General features: G+C 36.5%; 1 protein-coding gene across 9 annotated transcripts; it reads right to left on the reverse strand.

Moving 5' to 3' along the window:
• Window positions 1–364: 364 nt before the first annotated feature.
• XIAP (X-linked inhibitor of apoptosis) lies at window positions 365–20,817 on the reverse strand. Of its 9 annotated transcripts, XM_074600610.1 has the most exons (8): window positions 20,686–20,785; window positions 18,410–18,535; window positions 9,293–10,199; window positions 7,611–7,710; window positions 5,745–5,823; window positions 5,075–5,108; window positions 3,501–3,725; window positions 365–2,180 (listed from the first exon to the last, which is right to left on the reverse strand). In XM_074600610.1, exons 3-8 carry the CDS (start codon window positions 10,164–10,166, stop codon window positions 1,987–1,989), a joined length of 1,506 nt encoding a protein of 501 aa, XP_074456711.1. In that variant the 5' UTR covers window positions 10,167–10,199; window positions 18,410–18,535; window positions 20,686–20,785; the 3' UTR covers window positions 365–1,986. The 9 variants fall into 9 exon arrangements, with proteins under 9 accessions (XP_074456711.1, XP_074456709.1, XP_074456716.1 ...); XM_074600608.1 differs by lacking the exon at window positions 18,410–18,535 and having other exon boundaries at window positions 20,686–20,817; XM_074600615.1 differs by lacking the exon at window positions 3,501–3,725.
• Window positions 20,818–21,027: the final 210 nt, after the last annotated feature.

A 21,027-nucleotide genomic window follows, 5' to 3' on the forward strand; every position in this document is an offset into this window, starting at 1 on the left:
TAGTCTCTCGCGTGACTTCGGTCAAGGTTAGGTAACAAACCATCTGCTGAAGCAAGTCAGCAGAACACGGAAACTAAACGAGCTATTTCAGGCGAGATATACTGGCTCATAGGCAAACACCCATCCTTGAATTTCCCTTGAAAAGTAGAGAAAACCCTCCCTGTAAGGGAAAATGGGAGCTAGAGACAAGCCTGTCAGTTGCCCGCCTGTATCTGTCCTGAAAAATCCCTGTGTGCATGAATTGTCTGAAACGCTAAACTCTTCACAAAGGCACAAAAAGGCAAAATAAAACCTTTCTCTGATGAATTCTTTATGAAGTTCTAGTCATGCTGTGTTCCTAAGAACAAATTTATGACAAAAAATATTTTGATTTTATAGTTAACAAAAGTTTATTTATACAAACAATAGATTTTATTTCCTTTCCGATTAAATATATTTGTTATACTTAATAACATTCAGGTTAAATTAATAACAGTTGGTTTACAAAACAAAAAAGCAACAGAAAGCAACCTTCTGTTATGATTTTTGTTTTTGCATGTAAGAATCAAGTACGCTGATCAAGGAGCAACTGGGTTGCACTTTATTTTAAATACTCATAACATTACACCAGCATATAATCACAGCATATATTTAAAAAAATAGAAAAAGTATACATTAAATGTCTGTGTATTGGATTTAAAACTTTTATTATGTGAAAAATTATACTCCATATATTCTATATTCTAAATCTATTAGTGTGTAGGACTCAAAGATAAAAATATATACACAAAATAAAATAGCAGCTTCACAAAATAAGGAAGTCACATGAAGTAGAGCGATCGTAAACCATCTGAATTTAAATGCAAAGCTATGATACTTTTTTAATTGGAAAATTGAGGATCAGTCCAGTAAGAAATAGTTTATTAAGTATTTTAAGGTGACTCTCACTAGAAGATATATCAACTTTTTAATTTAAATGCTGCAAACTGACAAGAACAAAAATGAAAGATTTCTAACATTACTGGTGAATTAAAAAAAAAAAAACAAACGCATTTTGATGGAGATAGAGTTTAATCGTTTCTTACGAAACAATGGAAACAGACAGAAGCACTGCAAAGTATTAGCACATAAATGAGTTATGGTAATGCTAAGTGTTAAAAAAAATAAGGAAAAAAAATCAAACAATGAACAAATTTTTGTATAGGGGGCAATTTAAAGTGAGATCACTCCTTTCATGAAGGGCACAAGGTATGTAAGGTCTCCTTCATTTCTGTTTAGTTCTCTCTTAATATGAAATAATGAAATAAATGTACATTTTATACACAGAGGTATTTTTGTGAAAAATGGATGGCTAAAACCAGTTTACTGAAGTCAATTTATACATCTAACCCAGAGAAAAAAATAAATGGGGAGACAGGAATTATATATCAAAACAGACACTTAGGAAGTCGCAGTAGCAAACCTAAGGTGAAATATTGTAGCAGCAGGTTTACGTGTATTATCTGAATTACGTCACAACCAAAGTTACAGAAATAAGATAGCATTTCCAATCTTACACAATGTGCTTGAGAAGCTAAAAATCTCAGATATACTATACATGTATACAATAATTTTTTTAATTCACTTATTTACAAATTTTATCATCGGTCCAGACTCTTTATGCAACTGTATTTGCACAAACTTCAGCCACAGAGTCCTACCAAAGTGAAGCGAAGGAATGATCTATAAATAAAGCTTTGCATTACTTAGACCTTCCCAAATCAGGTCTATGAGCTGCAGTTACAGAATATATATAATTGCCTTTCAATATTGGTTTTTACATACAAAAAATTCACTTAAGGAAAATAATTTTTAAGATGTTAAAATGTATGTAAAGTTTAACGGCAGAAAAATATAAATACTGCCATATGATTACATCCTGGAATTAACGACATTTTTTACATTACATTACATGTATTTAAAGCAATAAAAAAAGTGAACGTTTGCATTCATATGCTGTACATTTCACTAATACATGAAAATTTCCTGTCTTTTCATAATATTTGCACGACACAGGGGGCATTCATGAAGTGCTTCAGCACATCCCTTACAGGCAACTAGGTGACCACAGGGAATGAGGACGACTGATATGTCTTTCGCCATACAGATTTTACAAAGCTTTTCTTCCTGCAAGCGTCTTAACTTCTCTTCAGTACTGAGATCTAAGGAAAATAAACACATAAAAAGAAATTAACATACTTAGTACCACTGAATTTCTTTCCTTTTTTTTTTCTTTACACACAAGGACAATGTTTTCTTTGTATGATTTAAAGGTCACACCTTTAAAAAGAAAAAAAATTACAAGAGATGGAAACCAAGCTGCAGCATGGAATCCTCTCTTTTTTTTTTTTTCCCTCCTGATCTCATTACATCTCCCAGGCCAATGCAAGCAGGGAATTCAGCTACCTGTGTTTGCAAGGCCTTGGAGTATCTACAGAATTTAGGATATTTCAATCAGGAACCAGTCTTTTCACAGACTTCCCACTGACAGCTTTCCCAAGACTTGTACAGAAGGTGAAAGAAAGGCTCGCCGATACTGGTTAAGTAATTTGGATTTTATTTTTTTTCCTCTACTAAAAGAGAGTTTCCCCAATGAAAAGAATGAGGATGTGATTTCCTTCCCTGCCTCTGTTTTCAAAATGTCCGTACTTCAAAAGCTTAATATTTGTAATAATTTTTGCATTGTACATGAGCTCTTTATCATTCCAGTGTGCCCCATTTGAAAATGCAAACTTCAAAAGCCTTCCCCTGCCACTTGAGGAAAGCTCTGCACAGCCAACCATAAAAATCACGTCCATCTTCACTGCAAGTTCTTTTTCCCTCCATAATGTCCATTAAAAATCTTATGAAAAAGAGTGGGCTGGTAAGATCTCTGCCTATCAAGCAAACCAGATGGTCTTTTCCCTCTCTGTGAATTCACCTATACGCTTGTCTTAAACTATGTCTCCCGAGTTAGAAATCTTGGGTTTGGTCTATTTACAGAGTGCACCACAATGGCTTTTCTGAGCACAACTGCCATGTCCCAGCATAGCTGGAACACAAATAACTGAAAAGAAACACTATCTAGAAGTACACTTTTTCTTATTGCCCAAGAGTTCCCACATCTATAGTTCTTGCTTTTATTTTCAAACGCCCTTATCACAATAATTTTGGCTTTTTAATTAGCATGTATATAACCTTTCCCAGAAGCACACTAGACTATTATTTCAATATTATACACTTTCGAGGTATTAATACTACTTATTTTATAGATGATATTTAGAAATGCTGCTACACTCAAATATTTTAAAACCCTCTTTGTTCAGCTTTTTTTTAATTCTAAAATTAAATCTCTTGAATTTTAAGTTACAGCACTGTAACTTGAATTTTAAGTTACAGCACTGTAACTTGAATTTTAAGTAAGACTTCGATCAGAGGGTAGAATAAACAGATAACAATAAGATACGTTTCACAGACTAAAGAGCCGATATGAAAGTACACACAGAGGTTTCGTAATTGAATAAGCTCATCTTGCTCAACTGGGATTTCATTTGGTTCTTCTTCCCTTGTATTTTCTTTCTGAGCACTTAAGTCTGCTACCAGATCCTCAACAGATGTGTGACTTTCTCCAGACATCTGCAATCTCTTTTCCATGGTGTTCCTAATCTCAGACAAACTGAAACCCATGTCTATGGCACTTTGTACCAAAGGATTCTGCAAGAGATCATCTAAAACAAAAAATTAAAAAAAAAAAACAACAACAAAACAACAAACAACAATTTAATAAGGATGAATCTGATCATTGGTCAGTATTCACTATAGTACTCTAAGACACCTTTTCAAATATCTAGCCAAAGGAACTCTATTTCTGATTTGAGAATTTTGCTAGTTGTAAAAAACGGTGTTATCCAAACACCCAAAACTGCAGATTTGAGATTTCTTCCATCCTAGCTTTCCCAGTCTCCCTTCATCTATTTATAATATAGAATTCCTCCTAGATTTGCTATTCCAATCAACTACTTCAACTTCTTAAATAAAATGTCATATATAATTACTATCACAAATTCCATAACTGAGTGTTAACTGAAATTCATCCAAAATTCCAAGGCACAAGGTACGTAAGTATTTGGTAACATTACATTAGTTTTAGTTCAGTTCAGGGAAGGAGAAAAAAAAATAATCACACATATGTTAAGAAAAAACAATAAATAATTTGGATTTACAAAAACAAAACACAGCACAATCAGCAAGCAAGTAAGCCCATTCATGGTAACACACCACACTACTATGGGAAACCATTTTCCAGTCTGCTGGAGCTCCCCCTTTCTCTTTTCAGTGTAATTTTTTTAACACATTTGTTAACAGCGTGTCTTATTTCCAGTTCTTCTGTTACACGTAAATGACTAATTTCTTCTTTACTTAACAAGATTGTTCAAAGAGCAAAAGTTTAAACCTAATTTCCACTCTCATAAATGAGTAGTGTGTGAGAGATTTCTAAAATAGGTTCTGTGTAACCACTCTTATTAGCAACAGCTATCATTTCCCTAGGATGAAGCTGCCTGACTGTCTTCCTACTACCCCTTTAACCGTTTTGTCTTTTTATGCCTTGGTATTTGTGAAAAACATTGCAGGAATGTGTAATATTGGAACACATAACAAGCTATTTAAGCTTTCTCAGCTTCCTAGTCCTTGCCATTTAACAGCTCAACTCTTCCTGCCTCATGAAAAGCAACAATGATGTTTCATTTCAGTATTTTTTAACATCCATCCCACAGCACTCCTAATTCAATACCTGATGTATACTTACTAGCTATAAAAATAAGAGTGCACCCTATACGTACTTTCTTTCATGGTTTACAATCTTTACTTTACAATATTTATGCAACCATGATTAGATTTCCCCTAAGAGAAATAACATTCATTCCGCAGTTCTTTAGAAGCAATGAAAAATATCATCCAACAATTTGCCTGTCATACTTTATTTTTAAAATTAACCGTTTTCTTTACTATACATGCAAATATGGATATTCCAAAATAGGCAGGGTTTATTTGGTTTGGGTTTTTTCTAAACAGATACCTTCAGGAAGTATTGTCCCTTCAGCAGCTTCTGTCTAAAAGTGAAACATAAAAAGACAAAATTACAATTCTGGAGAAAGTAGAAAGAAACCTATACAGTTACAAGACAGAAAAGAGCTATTTGATCTCAGTTATTTTATTGACTAAAACTATTAAATTTGCTCTGAACAACTGCAAAGGGATCAGTGTTTTGTTCTGTCTTTCATATTGTTTTAAATGTTCATTTTAACCCATCTTTGCTATAATCATACGCATATAATCCTTAGTCTACTCAAGAATTCTAAAATAAAATTGGTTTTACTTTTTAGTGACTGCATACAATGCTCTACCGACAAGAAAAGAAAAATGATCTACTACACTTGAACAAGGAAATTGTTCATTGTAAACCTCAGGTTCCCAGGCTATAAGAAAAAAATAGCACTTGTTCAGTGCAAAATATCCAACATATGCAAAGTACCCTACCTGTGATCCATAATCCAACTAAGGAGATCTATAAACCCTGAATGACAGAACCAAAATACACTTCCATGTCTTTCACTTTCTGCCAATGAAAGAAGCAGCAGAACTAAATGACGGCCAGAAAATGAGAAGAGTAACTTCATATGAAAATTATGTTAAGATTGCTTTCTATTTTAACAAAATGATATTTGATTAATATGCAAGACACTTACTGTTGGATCACTACATCCACCTCTTAAGTGAACGTTATTTATAAATTCTATCCCCTTTTCCTTTCTCACAAATCTGCACCTATAAATGAAAATATTTAGTTATACTCAAACTGCATAAGCAGCAAACAAAGATTGACTACATAACTTCAGAAAGCTTTGATACATTTTCTACATCATACAGAATGCTTGCTTTTGATATCTGTAAATGTTTAGTCAACATCAGTAACTTCACTTAAACATTTCTAAAAACATCTTAATCATTTCAGCAGTACTTAACTTTTTTCACATTTTTGGTGAACCACAAAGCTAAAGAGTTGTTGGCCATGACAGCTGATGCCACAGGTTTATAAAAATACAGACTCCAATGAAAAACTAACATTATGTTAAAAGGTTGGTTCTTTTAGTCTTTTGCAATCAAAGAAAAGCAGTCACTGGTCAGACAGGTGCCTTACGTGCTTTCTTTCACTGTTTTCCAACCAGTCCTAGTCACTGGGCAGAGCTCTCCCCTACCAGAAGATTTAGGGAATGCCATAACTCCTCCACAACAGTTCTCTAGCTTCAGCAGTTAGTTCACCTTCATGGTGTCCTGTTCATGGACATAGGAAGCATGCCGTGAGACTGATCCACTGCCGCTGAAGTGGATGTGCAAACAACCCTCCCATATATGACAGTTAATGATCTGTGAGTAAGTAATTAAATCCGTCATAATTTAAGCAACCTAAAACCATATCAAACCCATGGAAGGAGGAGTGAAACGCAGCAAGACAATGTATCTTGACCATTCACTGCACCAAGCCAAAAACTTGGAATGGCATTTCTTTCAGAGCTTCCAGAGAGCCTTTCACCACAGAAGACAAACTTGGCAGCTAACGCATAAAAGACATTGATTTTATCAATGTTATACAAGTAACTAAGTATTTGAACTTTGACAGCTTTTATCCATCCGTAAGAAACAATGAGTCATATGCTATTCCTCCTTTCCTCAAGACAGATTTTTAGACAAAATTGGCAATCTTTCTAAAAACTACTTCTGGGTCTGTAATCCGCAATCCTTTAAAATTATGCAGAAGTATGTTTTGAATTCAATACCACTACAGACTTTTTGTTTGCACCATGACAGAAGTTTTGTCATTTTGTATCCTGACATAAGTTACAAAATTTGGCATGTATGAAGCTATTAAAATAATGCTAAGAATGTAGCTCTTGGATAATGAGGAAAAAAAATAAATATCAGGTACGTATTCACAAAACTCCACGATTCTGCTAGCTGAGACATCAGTTAGATACAGAAAGAGAAATCCTCCCTCCCCTTTAATAATTTCTACAAACAAACTAACAAACAAACAACACTGACTTACAGTTATTCAGAAGGCACAATTTGAGGACAACCTTTCAGAGTGATCACTTCTCGAGTTCGTTGTGCCCTCAGCCTCTTGAGATTTAGTTCTCTTACCCGCCCACTTCAGAGAACTCCCTCCTACCCCTCAAAGATGACATGTCCTCTTTTGAGGCCTCCAATATAACATTAAAGCATATGTCAATGGTCATACATATAATAAATAGCAGGACTACAGAAGGTAGAACAGATGGAAAAACAAAAATAAGGACCCCATGCAAAAATTTACTTAAAATCTTTTCTAATTATTGAAAAGGAAAAACATAAACCCTGGAAGATAACTGATATTCCTTTGGTGCCTACATGACAAAAATGAAAAAAGGAGGAAGTAGAGGAGGGCAACTAAAAAATAAATTAATTTCATAAATCTAAACAATGTTAAACCATAGTCAACCTTCTGAAACCTTTATTAGTATGCTCTGTAAATAAGGCTCAGACATGCAACAAGAAACCAGTAAAAAATACCTTACCCAGGAAACCATTTGGCATGTTGATCCCACGGGTCTTCATTTTCCTTCCATTCTTGCAATCCTCCACCACAGTGGAAACACACAACATGATCACCATTACCTGAGGAAACACATGACAAGAAAGTTACACATTTCTAGTAGGCATAATAATAAGTTTTCAACTAAAATGTTACATTATTAAGAAAAAATATTTATTTTATTGATTAGCAATTGTAACTAAGAAGAACTCAATTTTCAAGGAGGACATAATACATACAATTTGAAACAAATGTTTATGAGACTTGAGCTTAAAAAATACAAAGTAAGAGTCACATGAAATACTCCTGAATTTTATTTTAGCAAGTAATTATGAAGATAAAGACTGAAAGCTAAAAATAATCTATTATCAAATAGCTCAACCCACTGGTAAACAAACCATGAAGTAGTCTACCACAAAGAATTAAGGATGTTTACATGTCTTTTGGATCCTCCATTTCAGCATTAAGATTCATGGGCTCCATACAGCAGTAGCCTAACTGACTGAGGACACAGTAGGAGAAATTGCATTCTCTCTGTTCTAGCACTATGCCTACTGTAATCAAAGACTGCACCAGAAACTGTTTAGATATTGTGCTTATTGAAAGCAGGGGAGAAGGTACAAATAGATTTTTCCTGCAGAGATAAATAATTCTCAGGCCATAGGAAGTTTTCACAGAAGTCACTTGAACAGCCCTCGGGTCTGATAAGCTGGTGCCCATTTAGTGCACCTCCACAATACAGATCTCACTTGGCTGTGAGAAGCTCGTTACTTTTAGGAATACAAGAAGAAATCAATAAAAACAGTTCTACTGGGTACAAATATTGCCCATATATCACCCACACAATAATATATCAAAAGCTTTACTTATGGCCATAAGTAAAACAAATGGAATCAGGTTTAAAAGTTCTTCTGAGAGCTACTAAGAGAGAAACCAATTAAGAGGAGAGCAAGAAATTATCCCAGATAATCCCCTTTTCTTTGTGACCTAATAATAGCAACACTTTGCATTCAGCATCTCTCAGTGAAGAATTTCAAAGAGCTTTAATGGCACTGTTCAATTCAATCTAATTGGCAAACCAGTGCACAAAGATGTTGGAGTCTTATCCAAGTCAAATACTACATGGCTAAAAGCTCTTCCACTGGAGTCACTGTCTTCATAAAGCTTTTACAGTAGGTAGTAATGGTATTTGCTAGTTTCGGGTGTCTGAATGCTATGATAATGCATGTGATAAACATGTGTTAACTAAATAAAATGGCACACAGCCTGGATTGTCTTGTTCAAAGGGTTCTGTACAGCCACAAGCCCACTCCTTACACCTAAGGTAGATATCTGGAGGACACCACTTCATTTTTCAAAAAATATTAACCTCAATAATTGTCATTGTGGAAGATGTATTATGAGGGTTTTAGCAGGCGAGGAAAATACACTTTGATATTTTACTGCTAAAAAGGAATTTATGACCAAGTTTATATTTTGCTATTAAAAATACTTGATATAATGCATATTATCTTACACAAGAACTATGAAAAGTAGTTTACAGAGTAAAGAAATTCTGGCAAATCATTCTGTATTAGAATAAAAAAAATGGTTATTTTTTCATAACAAGACACTCATATAATATTTCTTTGTAAAAAATATTAGCCATTTTAAGGTCTGGCTTACCTATGCTATAGAACCCAGCTTCAGCAAGTTGCTCCTTGTCAACAGGATAGATCCAAGTTAAAAACGTTTGTAAACGTCTTCCATATTCTGCCATAGATGGATTCCTTGGATACTGTGCGCTGTTCAGACCACTTCTCCCAAGCTCAGCGGAAACAGATTCACTTGGAACATTTCCAACATCCCGGCCCAGGACGAAAAAGCATTTGGGAAAATGCCTCTTATGTTCTGACCAGGCTCTGTCACTGGGTTCCCACTGTTTCAGTTTTCCACCACAACAAAAACATGCCACTTGATCACCAACACCCGTATAATAGAATCCAGCATTAGCTAATTCCTTTGGTGTCAACTGGACATTGAGGGGCCACTTGTGAAAAGACTTCAATCTTGCTTCTTCACTGCACATAGCAGGGTTTTTAGGATACAAATTATCTGACATATCCACAACCTGCCTAGTTCTCAAAAGATAATCTGCCTCCAGATCAGATGGGTCATCCAGGGCACATGGGAGGGCTGAATTGCTGGAACCATTTTCAGTTCTATGCTGGTAGTTCTGGGCGTCAGGATGTCTCTTATTTTCCAGAAAAGTAGATTCAGTAATAAATTTGCAACGTGGGGAAAGGTTTTTGTGTCTCTCAACTGCAGAATCCCCCAGTGCCCATCCTTCAATAGTTTTATGGCAACTGAAGCACTTCACTTTGTCACCCTCTCCAGTATAAACAAAACCAGCTCGTGCTAGTGCTAATGCTGAAACCGGACAGTCAAGTGGAAATTCAACAAAAGTTCCTAGTCGGTAGTGTTCCTGTGCCCATTCCTGGTCATGGTCAGTGTCTGGAGAGGCACAAGCTTCCGAGTTATCTGGGCCATTACACGTCATCTCTTTGTAAATAGGGCTCTCCCTTCAGATTTCCTAAACAAAGAATAAATGTTTTAATTTCACAGACAGAAGAACAGATCATACGCATATGCACGCCTGGAAACTGGCTAAATTAAACTAGCTATCCTTTATGTACTAAAATAATGTCTCTTCCCTCACATCTCACCCTTGCCTGCTTCCTGTGCCATGCAGGGGCAAACAGCAAAACATTAAAAACAAAACAAAATAAAAAAAGCTGTAAAGAAAGGCAGAAAGATCATGAAGTTTTATAGGCCAATAAAAATATACCTGGAAAACACACAGGTTTATACACTTAAGAGCTTTAAAAGCACGTTCTACTTCTTAACAAGCATTGGAAGAATGAAATCAACAAAATATTTAACAAAAGCTCGGCACAAAACTCTGCCAAAAGGCTTATGAACCTGAAATACAGAGTTATTGAATTTAAAATACTGATCTAAACCAGACCACAACTGCGAGATTTTACAGCCCAGTTCTGAAACACAACTATCTTTATTTTCCCCCATATTAAGGCCATGACTGCCAAACCCATTACAGATGGGCAACAACTGGTAAAACCATCATCAAAAGAACAAAAACCTTTGGACTCATGTTATATTGTAAAGACATATATCTCAGTTTTCCTTTTAGCAAAATATCTCATGAAATAAACTATCAGATGTTTCACTGGGGTATTTTACCAAAATGCTGTGCTTTGCTTTTAAGATCAGTGTCTTGGACTACCCAGCCACGAGTGTTCATGCTCAGCACATTGCTTCCACACTTTCCCATGCCCTGCCTACACTCTATCAAAAGTTCCTGCGCCTCTGCCCTCACCTCAGCTTTTCCTCCCTTCAGGAATGTCATTCTCCTTACCACCTGTCCCACATTCCTATTGCTGCCTACACTTTTCCAAGGTGAGTACCAACTGCTAGTCCTGCCCCGCATCCTTCTGTGCCAGAAGGCTGCTAAGAGCACTCAGACAACCCCTTTTTTCACAAGGATGAAAGAAAACAACTTGGTTCCCGCAGGTCCTGTGCAAGAACCACAAACAAACACAGTCACCACCTTCATCCCAAGATGGATGAAGTCAGGCAACAGTAAAAATTCATCCATCGTCCTGACAAGTGCAGTGATATTATTGACTTAGAAAGTCTTGGGCAAAACACAGGATACTGCTGAAACACATCTCAAACTTACTCCTTTATGAAGTGGTAAATTAAATTATTATGAGAATGCCCAAATGGACTTCTTAGCACAAAGCAATAATAATTCAGCAATTGGCAAAAATAAATGCATATAAGGAAGAATAGACTATGTATTTATTTGAACAACTGTCCTGCCCCATTTTATATATGGATCCTGAAATGTATCGATGTCCAGTCCTCACCTTTTTAAGGTAGGCCATCAGACAAAAATTCAGCTTCCTCAACACGTGCATTAGTATTGATTATACTTTCTGTGAGGTCAATGCAGATATTATAGTTATAATAATTGCTTATATAACAGCAGATTGAGATTCTACAGCACAGACAAAACCTTTTTTAAAGTTCAGAAGAGGAAGGGGAAAATTAAAATGACTATGCGTTGCAGGATCGCTGCATCCTTTGCCAAAATGACAAAGATAATTAACCTATAAGCAGGTTGAGAAAACATGACGTTAGAGACCCAGCATGCTTGCTTCAGGTAATCATGGACACAAGACTACTTCTGAGCACCAGCTTTAATTCCTTCTCTAAGTCAGTTCGTGACTAACGTAATGATACTAGAAATTATACTGTGGTTTTTAAAAATAGCTTTTCAAAAATAGCTTCTAAATAAATTGCATGGACTGACCTACAAAGCTGACCTATATGCTTGTTTTGACTTTGAAGGGCAAAAAAAATTAAATCAGTAATAGTAATATGAATCATGTAGTAATATGTGTAGAATCAGTGTAACAATATGAAAGCTGTCACAATACTTTTTTTTTTAATGTATACATATATTGAAAACAATTAATTTTTGTAAAAAAGTTTAAAAGTTCACATTTGTTTCCTTTCAAAACATTATTTAAAATCCTCTAGGACTGTTTCTGTAAAGATCTCAAGTGACCTTATGGATCTATCACTACTACAACACTGCATTCATAAAATACTTTGTATTACTCAAATACTGTTACATGCATACTAATTTTCTTATCTGCATGCTTAAAAGACTTTCTAGAAGAAAGCAAACAAAGCCTACCACACATCCTTCAGAGACTCCTCTTCAAAAAGCCCATTGAAAAAAACAAAACAAATGCATATGCTTTCAATGCATGAATAGCAATATACCTTCATTTCTATTTTACTTATTTCTCTGTAAGTTCAGAAACAGTGAAAAACCAACTCATCCTATTAAATTTTTACTTTTTTGGTTTATATTTACTTTAAAATCAGAATAGAGTTTCTAAATCCCCTTTTGATCTGTTGCATACAAAATAACTGTGGCAAATCAGACAATCTACTCAGCCATTCTCTGTAATTTGCCCTCCCTGTCCTCAGTGAAATCAGGGGTAGAGACAGACAAAGGTTCAAGTCTAACAGATCTCAAGAATTTACTGAAGACACAAAGATCACCCTTGGTTTGTGCTTTTTTGTTCCTTATGCCATATGGGGTGACCACATACTACAATGATGACTATGACAGATGAAGTTAAAAGCCATTTAAGAGTCAGAATTAATTATGCCCCCACTTCTCATAAACTAACTACAAGTTCTGTTTTAAGCACCACTTAACTGCTCCGTTATCAAAACTCATCTTAAAATATGCCATTCTTAAAAAGAAAACTGATACAGCAGTATCATATGCATAAAGAATAAAAAAATAGATTAATGTATACCAGATGCATATATACACATACACATAAAACTTCCTTATAACATGAATGCACTGCTTACAGTAAGTCATTATTTTTCATAAGCTAAAGAAGATATTTTACCAAAGCAATCTAAACAAATATTGTATCTTAATTAAGACCCAGATTCTCCAGTGCCCCTGGACAGATATGATCTTCAAATCATTTTTATACTGCATGAGCAAGCCTGGGTCTTGCAGTACTTCTCTGGACCCTTTTCCTAAATTTTCTGATCTTGCGGGGGGGAGAGCTTTAAGAAACCTCATAACATTTTTTTTTTAGTAAATAAGCTGTAAGTTCTAAAAATTTTTTTAATTCATGCAATTAGTAAACATCTACTTTTTAGATCATTTTATTCCAAAGACCCCACTTCTTTTGAAGCAGACTGTTTTCAGAGTGTCTATAAACATGTAACATTTAATTGTGCATTTTCTCCTCTTCTCCCAAAATAACTTCTCACCTTTAAAAATACAGGCTGCAAAACTCAAAATATCATGTAGGTGGTGTGTCTCATATATGACAGACTTTTCTAACAGGAATAACAGAATGAGCTTTAAATTATTACTTAAACCAGTTTGTACTAGTTGTATTCCGCTTACTCTGTTGATCCTCTTGGTGTTTCCCAGGAAGACGTGTGTGTGTTTTAATGACACTAAGGAACTGAGAAGGAGACATTTGAGCAAAGACACAAAGAGGGAAAGAAGAGGATCAAAGACTAAACTGAAACACTAGAAATCAGGATGAAGATGATATTCCATTAACGGAGATGTTCTTTTTCAATTTTATGATTACTTATAATAACTGTGGATGCTAGGCAAAAATAAATTAACAGAACTACCTAAAATCCAGTATCCGTGCCACCCTCAACTGCCTTTCAGCCAGATATAACAGTGGTATCTGAAGCAGGAAAAAAAAAATCTTTATGTATTGTACTGGAAGTTCTAACAATTGAGGGAAAATATAATTGAAAGTAAGCGTTAGGATAAAACTAAAAAAAAAATAATCTATACATAATGCACTCATCACTCAACATTGAGATTAGCAGCTTTATTCTTTCAAACAGTTTTTTTCTACAGTGCTATGAATACTTCAATACTTCTGCTAACACAGGGAATTAAAAAAAAATAATATGAAGGAACTGTTTCAAATTATATCAAGCACTTTATTTAATCTTAAATCTTTTGGAGCAGAAAGATTCAACCATCATTCTAGAAGTCTCTCATAACCATGTCTAAATAGTGCAAGGACAGAAGCAGGACAAATCCCTCACAGGTATCTGCTAGCTTTAACAACACTCCATCCATGTTATGAAGCCCTTTCCTTACGACAGCCCCTCTAAACATAATTACTTTACATTTCAGTATAATTTTATCTAAGAGAAAAAGATATAAACGTATTTATTAAGCATTGAGACAAGCTCTTCTTCTGTCTAAGTACTGCTTTAAATACAACATTAGTACTACTTTAAACGCAACATCAGGTTCAATTATTTCTATTTCAAACAACTGTTAAAAGCAACTGTTCTAAGTGTAAAATTAAAACTAACTTAGGAATAGTATTTCTACACAGGTATTTTAAGAGTTGCCTTATTCCAACTGACAGGATTAATGATTTAGAACAATATCCTGCACCATAACAGCACTCAAACGTTAACTGCAGAAGAAAAATAACTGAAGGTAAATTTTTGAATGATTTATGGCTGAGAAACGTCAATTCATAAAAAGCAGCCAACTAAGACACATACACAAGACTTTACGATACATACCAGCAGCAAAGCCGAGTTCAGAGAGTATACCTTATGCATACGGAAGTTAATTAAGCCTTTCTGCACAGATTTAATTAAGTAGAAGGTCCAGAAATGTTGAAGTGCATCTTCACTTTTTAAAATCATGAGATTTTTAAAGTATTATTGAAGCACTAAATATCTTCTTATATATGTAGTATGTAAACAAAGCCTATTTTAGCCTGGAAGACTTCGAGAAGCTGAGCCACGTTTAATCCTGCTTTTAAATATCTGAAGGTATTTGTCAGAAGACACCTCCCACTTTCAAGCTAAAGTACCGATTTATATAGTCTATTGATTACGTTTCAGAAGAAAAAATAAAGACAAGAATCCATAGCAAAAACGTTAACTTATGCAAAATGCAAAATTGTACATTGTAGTTTTGCAAGCCAAACATGTTCAATTAATGTTTAAAAATATTAAAAGGTATGATTTTATGCAGAAATATATCCTCATTGCAATACTTTGAGCTGAAATGCTTCAAAGGAAAAGTACAGAACCCGCTTTTCTCTTTTAAGTATATTTTATTAGACATTATTATTTCCATCTTTAATCCTAAAACAGATTGGCATTATAAGGAGTTATTTTTAATTCTTCCACGACAGGCATGGCAGTAACCTCCAAGTCATAAACCTTCTTGCACAGCCTCATGTTCCTGACCAAAGGGTACATAAACATGGAGCTTCTACTGCTTGACATGCTGACTATGAGTGCAATGTTAGTGTATATTGTTGACTGAATTTTGAAATGTGAGAGTAGTGCACCAAGCAAATATCAAACAGAACATACTGTACCAGCTGACACACAGATTATGCATATGTCACTTCACTGAATTTCACTTTGTGCCTGCTCAGCTGCAATTAGATCAAGGAAGGTGCATGCTGCTAACTGAAAGCGCACTTTTAAAGATTAAAACCACAAGAAGCATAGGATTTATTTAAACAGTGTTTACAAATCTTAGCATAGTTACATTTAAGTATCAGTAGCCATTTTAAAAAAATTCAGCTTACAGATATTTTTTTATTTTATAAAGAGGGTATGTATCTACACGCCGCCTCTTGATTCAGTGCCAAAGCTTACATAAATCCATCAGCTCAGCTTCATCTGTCTGTTTTTCAAACAGACTCTACTTACTTCCTATGATGATAAACCCTGATGGGAAGCTCAGTCAGCTGCTCAAGGTTATAATAGGCTGTTAGATCCTCCTAATTCTTGATTACAGTCACAAAGACTTTTACACTCTTTGCATCTTAGAAATAAATATAATGATGCCAATAGAAACGTACTATTTTGAGAATGATTTTCATATTGTATTTTTCTTAAGTCATATGGGTATGGAATAGAGAAATAAACAAGAAGAATGGATTCATGGCAGTGCTCTCAGTAGGTAAGGGTAGAACAAATTTGCATCTGCCAAGGGCAGAGGAAAAAAATATTCTTTTTGTGAACTTGCAAGATAAATGTCTTCAGAAGAGCTTTAGCTGTATGTGTGAGAAGGAAAGAGTAAATACTAGCCACCCTAGAAAAAGCTGGCATCCTGTAGCCTAAGTACATGGTCCTACAGAGATGTCAAAAGTCAAACATAAGACATAATCAATTACAGCCATTAATGAATATATAAATCAGTGTTATCCAAAGTGACCAAGAAAGAAGAAGGACTAAAGGTCTGGAGAAAACAATTTTAGCTGTACCAAACCTTGCTAAGTGTTTAGCAGAGAGCAAAATGTAAAAGAGATGTCGGCATTTTTAATTTGGACACAGGAAAACTTATCTAAAGCAAAGGTTTAGTTCTGACAGCTGCTGCCACTGAAATTAATTGCCTACAGATGACAGACTAAACTTTCAGAACTTTTCTCTCTAATAGAAAACATCTTGGAAGTTGTATTTAATACAACTTGAAGCGTACTTCCATCCATAAAGCGTACCAATACATTTTGGGGGACATGCAAGTTATGCAGTTCCTACCCTCCTAAAAGTAGAAATGACAAGCTACTTTTGTTAACTATGAAGTGGATGAGCTAAATAATAATAATAAAAAAGTTTAAATCTGTGATTATAAAGTATATCACTATAGAAATGTAAATGCTAAAAGTTGAGTTACTGCTGTTTTGGTTAAGAAACAAAAAAAAATATCCAGTCAATGGGGGTATATTAAGTAGAATAGCCAGTAGGAAAAAATGCCTAGCAAAACTTGCATCACCCTGAGACATATCTCCTTTCTCCAGTGTCAGCCGTGCTCCAGCTTTTAGTGCTACATCCTTTTACAAATCATTCAAACTTACAGTTGAAGAAAAAGATGGAAAAAGAGGGAGTCTTTCATCAAGGAGACATAAAGATATAGGACTTTAGCTACCGCAACATAATTAATGCCACTGCAAAACTGCTCAATCTTCTTGTTTCTAAAGAAAGAAGTTGTAAAACCAGACAAGTACAGAGAGCCCATCTCCTCCTGCCTCGCCCACTGGTAAGGGTGTTTGCTTCCACCCAGCTAATACTCCTGACCACGCCAGTGCCTCTTAGTTCATTATTATCACTCATTTATCTGCAGCCAGATGCAGAAGCAGCATCATGATGCTTTCTGGTATCACTAGCATGAATGTTTCACCATTAAAGAATGAGGTGAATTTGTATATATATTTTTACTGTTTTATAGATATACACACACAACTCATCATCTTGTAAACTTCAAAAACTCTCTTGAATTATCCTCTATATTCTAGTTTTTCAATTGCCAGGAAATTGGGATGACTTGGAGATAAGTTCTAATTATAATATTGCACCAAAAGTGAAATATGAAAGTTGCACCTGTTGAAAACACTCTGCTTGCCTTTCTATTTAATAAGAAACTCATCAAAACGTACAAGAGGAAAGACAATGAACTGCAAAACATGCAGAGGTTCATTTTATGTTTCATATGATAGGAGTGACATTGTTCACGGAGGCTGGCTTCTCAACTTCAACGGGATCCTATTAAGCAAGTTTTAAAATAGAACCTGCTCTCTAGTAAAGATGATTTTGGATAGTCATCAAGTCCAAAATTAACACAGAAGGCACACAGGTTCTCTTGCAACAATTTTCAGTTATACGCTTACAGTATTACCATTTCCATTTCTAAAAAAGGAAATGCTCCCAAATTTAGATGCGTAGAATCGTCTCCCATGAAATGAACTTCTGTCCCTTCCTCACCCTCTCAAAAGTACAGCACCATATGGGAGGCTAAAAGTCTTACTGATGGTGCCAGCTTGACAACTAATCAAGGAGAGAAAAGGCAAGAGCAAATATTCCGTGGCATAGTTAGAGCTATTATGAATTATCACCAGCTAATATTCTAGCATTCCAGGTCCTGAAGGACAATCCAATTTAAGTTCTGCAGCATGCCTTCTTCAGTCTTAACATATTTTCAACATTCACCTTTTTACGTTCAAAAGTCTTGCTATTTCTGGAGTCTGACTTTCAATCATCACATTCGGAATATTTTGCATTAGAACTCCACAAGACAGATCACATGCTATGAAAAATACAAAGCAGCAAAAGACTGTATGCTGTTAACTCCTGAAAAAAAAAAACGCAAAGGGTACTTACAATAGTTTTTCCCTAAGAAATTAGTATCCAATCAGACCAAGTTTAGTAATACATTAATCAAAACAGATGCTGGTTTCATCTCTATTTTCCCACCAATCTTTAGAACAAACTCCAATATTTACATTCCTGTTGGTAGAAAAAACAATGGTTAAAAAATTTCTTTTTCACATAACTTTAAGCACAGTTTACAAAGGCACAACTCCAAAACTAGGATTAAAAAAAAAAAAAAATTAAAATTCTATGCTTTGGCCAAGAAATCCAAATAAAATATATTCTAAAATTGAAAGAGTCTGAAATCCAGGAAAGTCTGAAATCCAGATATTTTACTGAAACTAGCAAGGGACATAATATTGGGGAGACTCCAGAAGATCCAAAGAGGGCAAAACAAAGTCGTGGAATTAACAACTAGAGGGCAGCAAAAAGGAGAACGACTGTAACAGCACACAGAATAAGGTCCAATAAACCAGCCTTCTCTTCTCTCTCCTAGGAAATTCTGCATCTGATTATAAATTGGATTTTCTGAAACTCTTCAGCTCCCTGTGGATGTCTCACCCACCCTGGCAGGATAGCAACAGAAGCAGACGCACTATCACAGGTACACAGGAGCCTGAAGTGAAATCCATCTTCATACTTCAAAAACCAAAATATGAACACATATTTTCTTACTATTGTGATAACAAATGCAAGTCTGCCTTGTATCAGTAGGAGCAGTAAAAAAAACAAAACACCACAACCAAACAACAACCCTCATCAGAATTCTTTCACTTTTGCTGCTGGTTACAAAGGGCGAGGTCAGAGGAGGTACAGAACAATCATTAACTTGTTCCTTTGCCCTTCTTGGCCAATGCTGTAGGTGCCAAGTTTTCTACAGAAAGTTGGGTGTTCTTTAAAGGGCCTCAAAGAAAAAGTCAAAGCAATCAAGTAGATAGCAAACTGAAGCACTTAGGAAAATGAAAAATATCCAAATAAAAGCTTAATCAACAAATCCATCACATGAAAACTTGCTTTCTTCGAGAGAATACTTCACTGTTGTCTTCTCTGTTATGTTGTGATTTATTTCACAATAAACAAAGCGTAGATTAAGTTAATGTATATCCTACTGTTCTTTGTTAAAGTATTACATTGAAAAAAAAAAGTATTTGACAAAAAAGTAATTTTTTTCCCCCAGTTGGTTGCTTTTCCTTCCAAATTGGTCTACTGTAAGATCTTGTAGTTTCTAAACATTCACTTAAGAAACAAAAACTTCCCACTTAGCTATATGAAGTACTAAAACTGCAACGTATGATTGAAGCAATGAAGGGATAATGAAGCAGTTCTGCAAAAGTATCTAAAGGCAGTTTCAAGATTAAATTTATGTTTTTTAGCAGATGCAAATTAGTAACAATTAAAAGGAACAGAAATTACCAAGACTAAGAATAGTTCTTATACCCATTTATAGGGCTTCTACCAGGAAGACAGGCGCATCAGAGAGACCGTGGTACAGAAACAGAAATATACTAACTGTTAAAGAGAAACCGATCAGCATACATACATAGGCATTGTGCAAAAGAGAACTGCTTAAACTGAAATCTGAATTACAGCTGAAAAAAACATGATCCGAGTGATCTTCCTCCTGCAGAATTCTTACCGTCAAAAACCTGAACAAACTGCATTTTTATTAAGGAGAAGCAGAAAGGGCATTCTAGAAAGTGATGGGTCTGTTAGAAAAAAAACACAAACACAAAAAACAAGAAAAAAAAAGAGTGGGCAGAAGGGAGATAAGACAATATTCAAATATGTCAAAAGAACCAAAGACGACCACAAAACCGCATATTAGCATAGTAAATTTTTTCTTTTACTGCCGTAAAGAGAGCACAACCTGAAACGTTCTATTCAGAGGAAAGTCTCTTGCGGACCCCCAAGCCGCAGGGATGGCAGACCCGTCCGCGTGGCGGCGGGCTCCGGGACGGGGCTCAGCCTGGCCTGGGGGGGCGGGCCCGGCCCGGCCGCACCGGCAGCTCACGGCGGAGGGGGCGCGCCCCGTTCCCATGGCAACGCCTTCCCCGTAGCCCTGGAGAGGCCGGGACAGCGGCGCCCCCGCCAGCCCCCGGCACCGTCTGCCTGAGGAGCGGGAGGGCCCCAGGCAGCGCGAAATGACCGAGCCCCCTGCCCTGCGCGGGGAGCCCCGCCGAGCTCCCCGGGGCAGCGAGAGCCGCCAGAGCGGGCGGCCGGGGAGCGCATCCCACCCTCTGCTCGGGGGTACCGACGGCCATGGCCACGCCCGCCTGACAACTCACCGCGCTGCGTCCCTCTCTTTGCCGGCACCGTCTGCGAAGTCCACTCCAAGGCCGGCACACGCCGAGAAAATGGCGGCTCCCGGCAGCCTCTCCGCGGCTCGGAGGGGAGGCGGGAGGGAGCAGCGCCCCCTGGCGGGCTGGGGGTGCGCGGCAGGCCGGCGCGCGCCGGCGGAGGGCGGCATGCAGCGGCAGCGGCGGGAAACGCAGGCCGGGAAGCGCAGAGCGGCAGCGCCGCCGCCTCAGCCCCGTCCCCTTCTCCATCCCCTCAGCGCCTCGCTCCTTCCCCTTCTCCGTCCCCTCAGCGCCTAAGCTCCGTCCCCTTCTCCGTCTCCGTCCCCTCAG

Source organism: Larus michahellis, chromosome 9 (assembly GCF_964199755.1).
Source record: "Larus michahellis chromosome 9, bLarMic1.1, whole genome shotgun sequence".
In the NCBI taxonomy this organism is placed as follows: Eukaryota; Metazoa; Chordata; class Aves; order Charadriiformes; family Laridae; genus Larus; species Larus michahellis.

Excerpts from the sequence above, each read along its gene's own strand:
- XIAP (XM_074600608.1), bottom strand. The coding sequence starts at position 10,166 with ATGACGTGTAATGGCCCAGATAACTCGGAAGCTTGTGCCTCTCCAGAC. Across the intron at positions 5,109-5,744 it reads GTGGATGTAGTGATCCAACA|ACAGAAGCTGCTGAAGGGAC; the intron begins GTAAGTGTCTTG and ends TTTCACTTTTAG. Across the intron at positions 2,181-3,500 it reads TATTCAATTACGAAACCTCT|ATCTCAGTACTGAAGAGAAG; the intron begins GTGTGTACTTTC and ends TATTTTCCTTAG.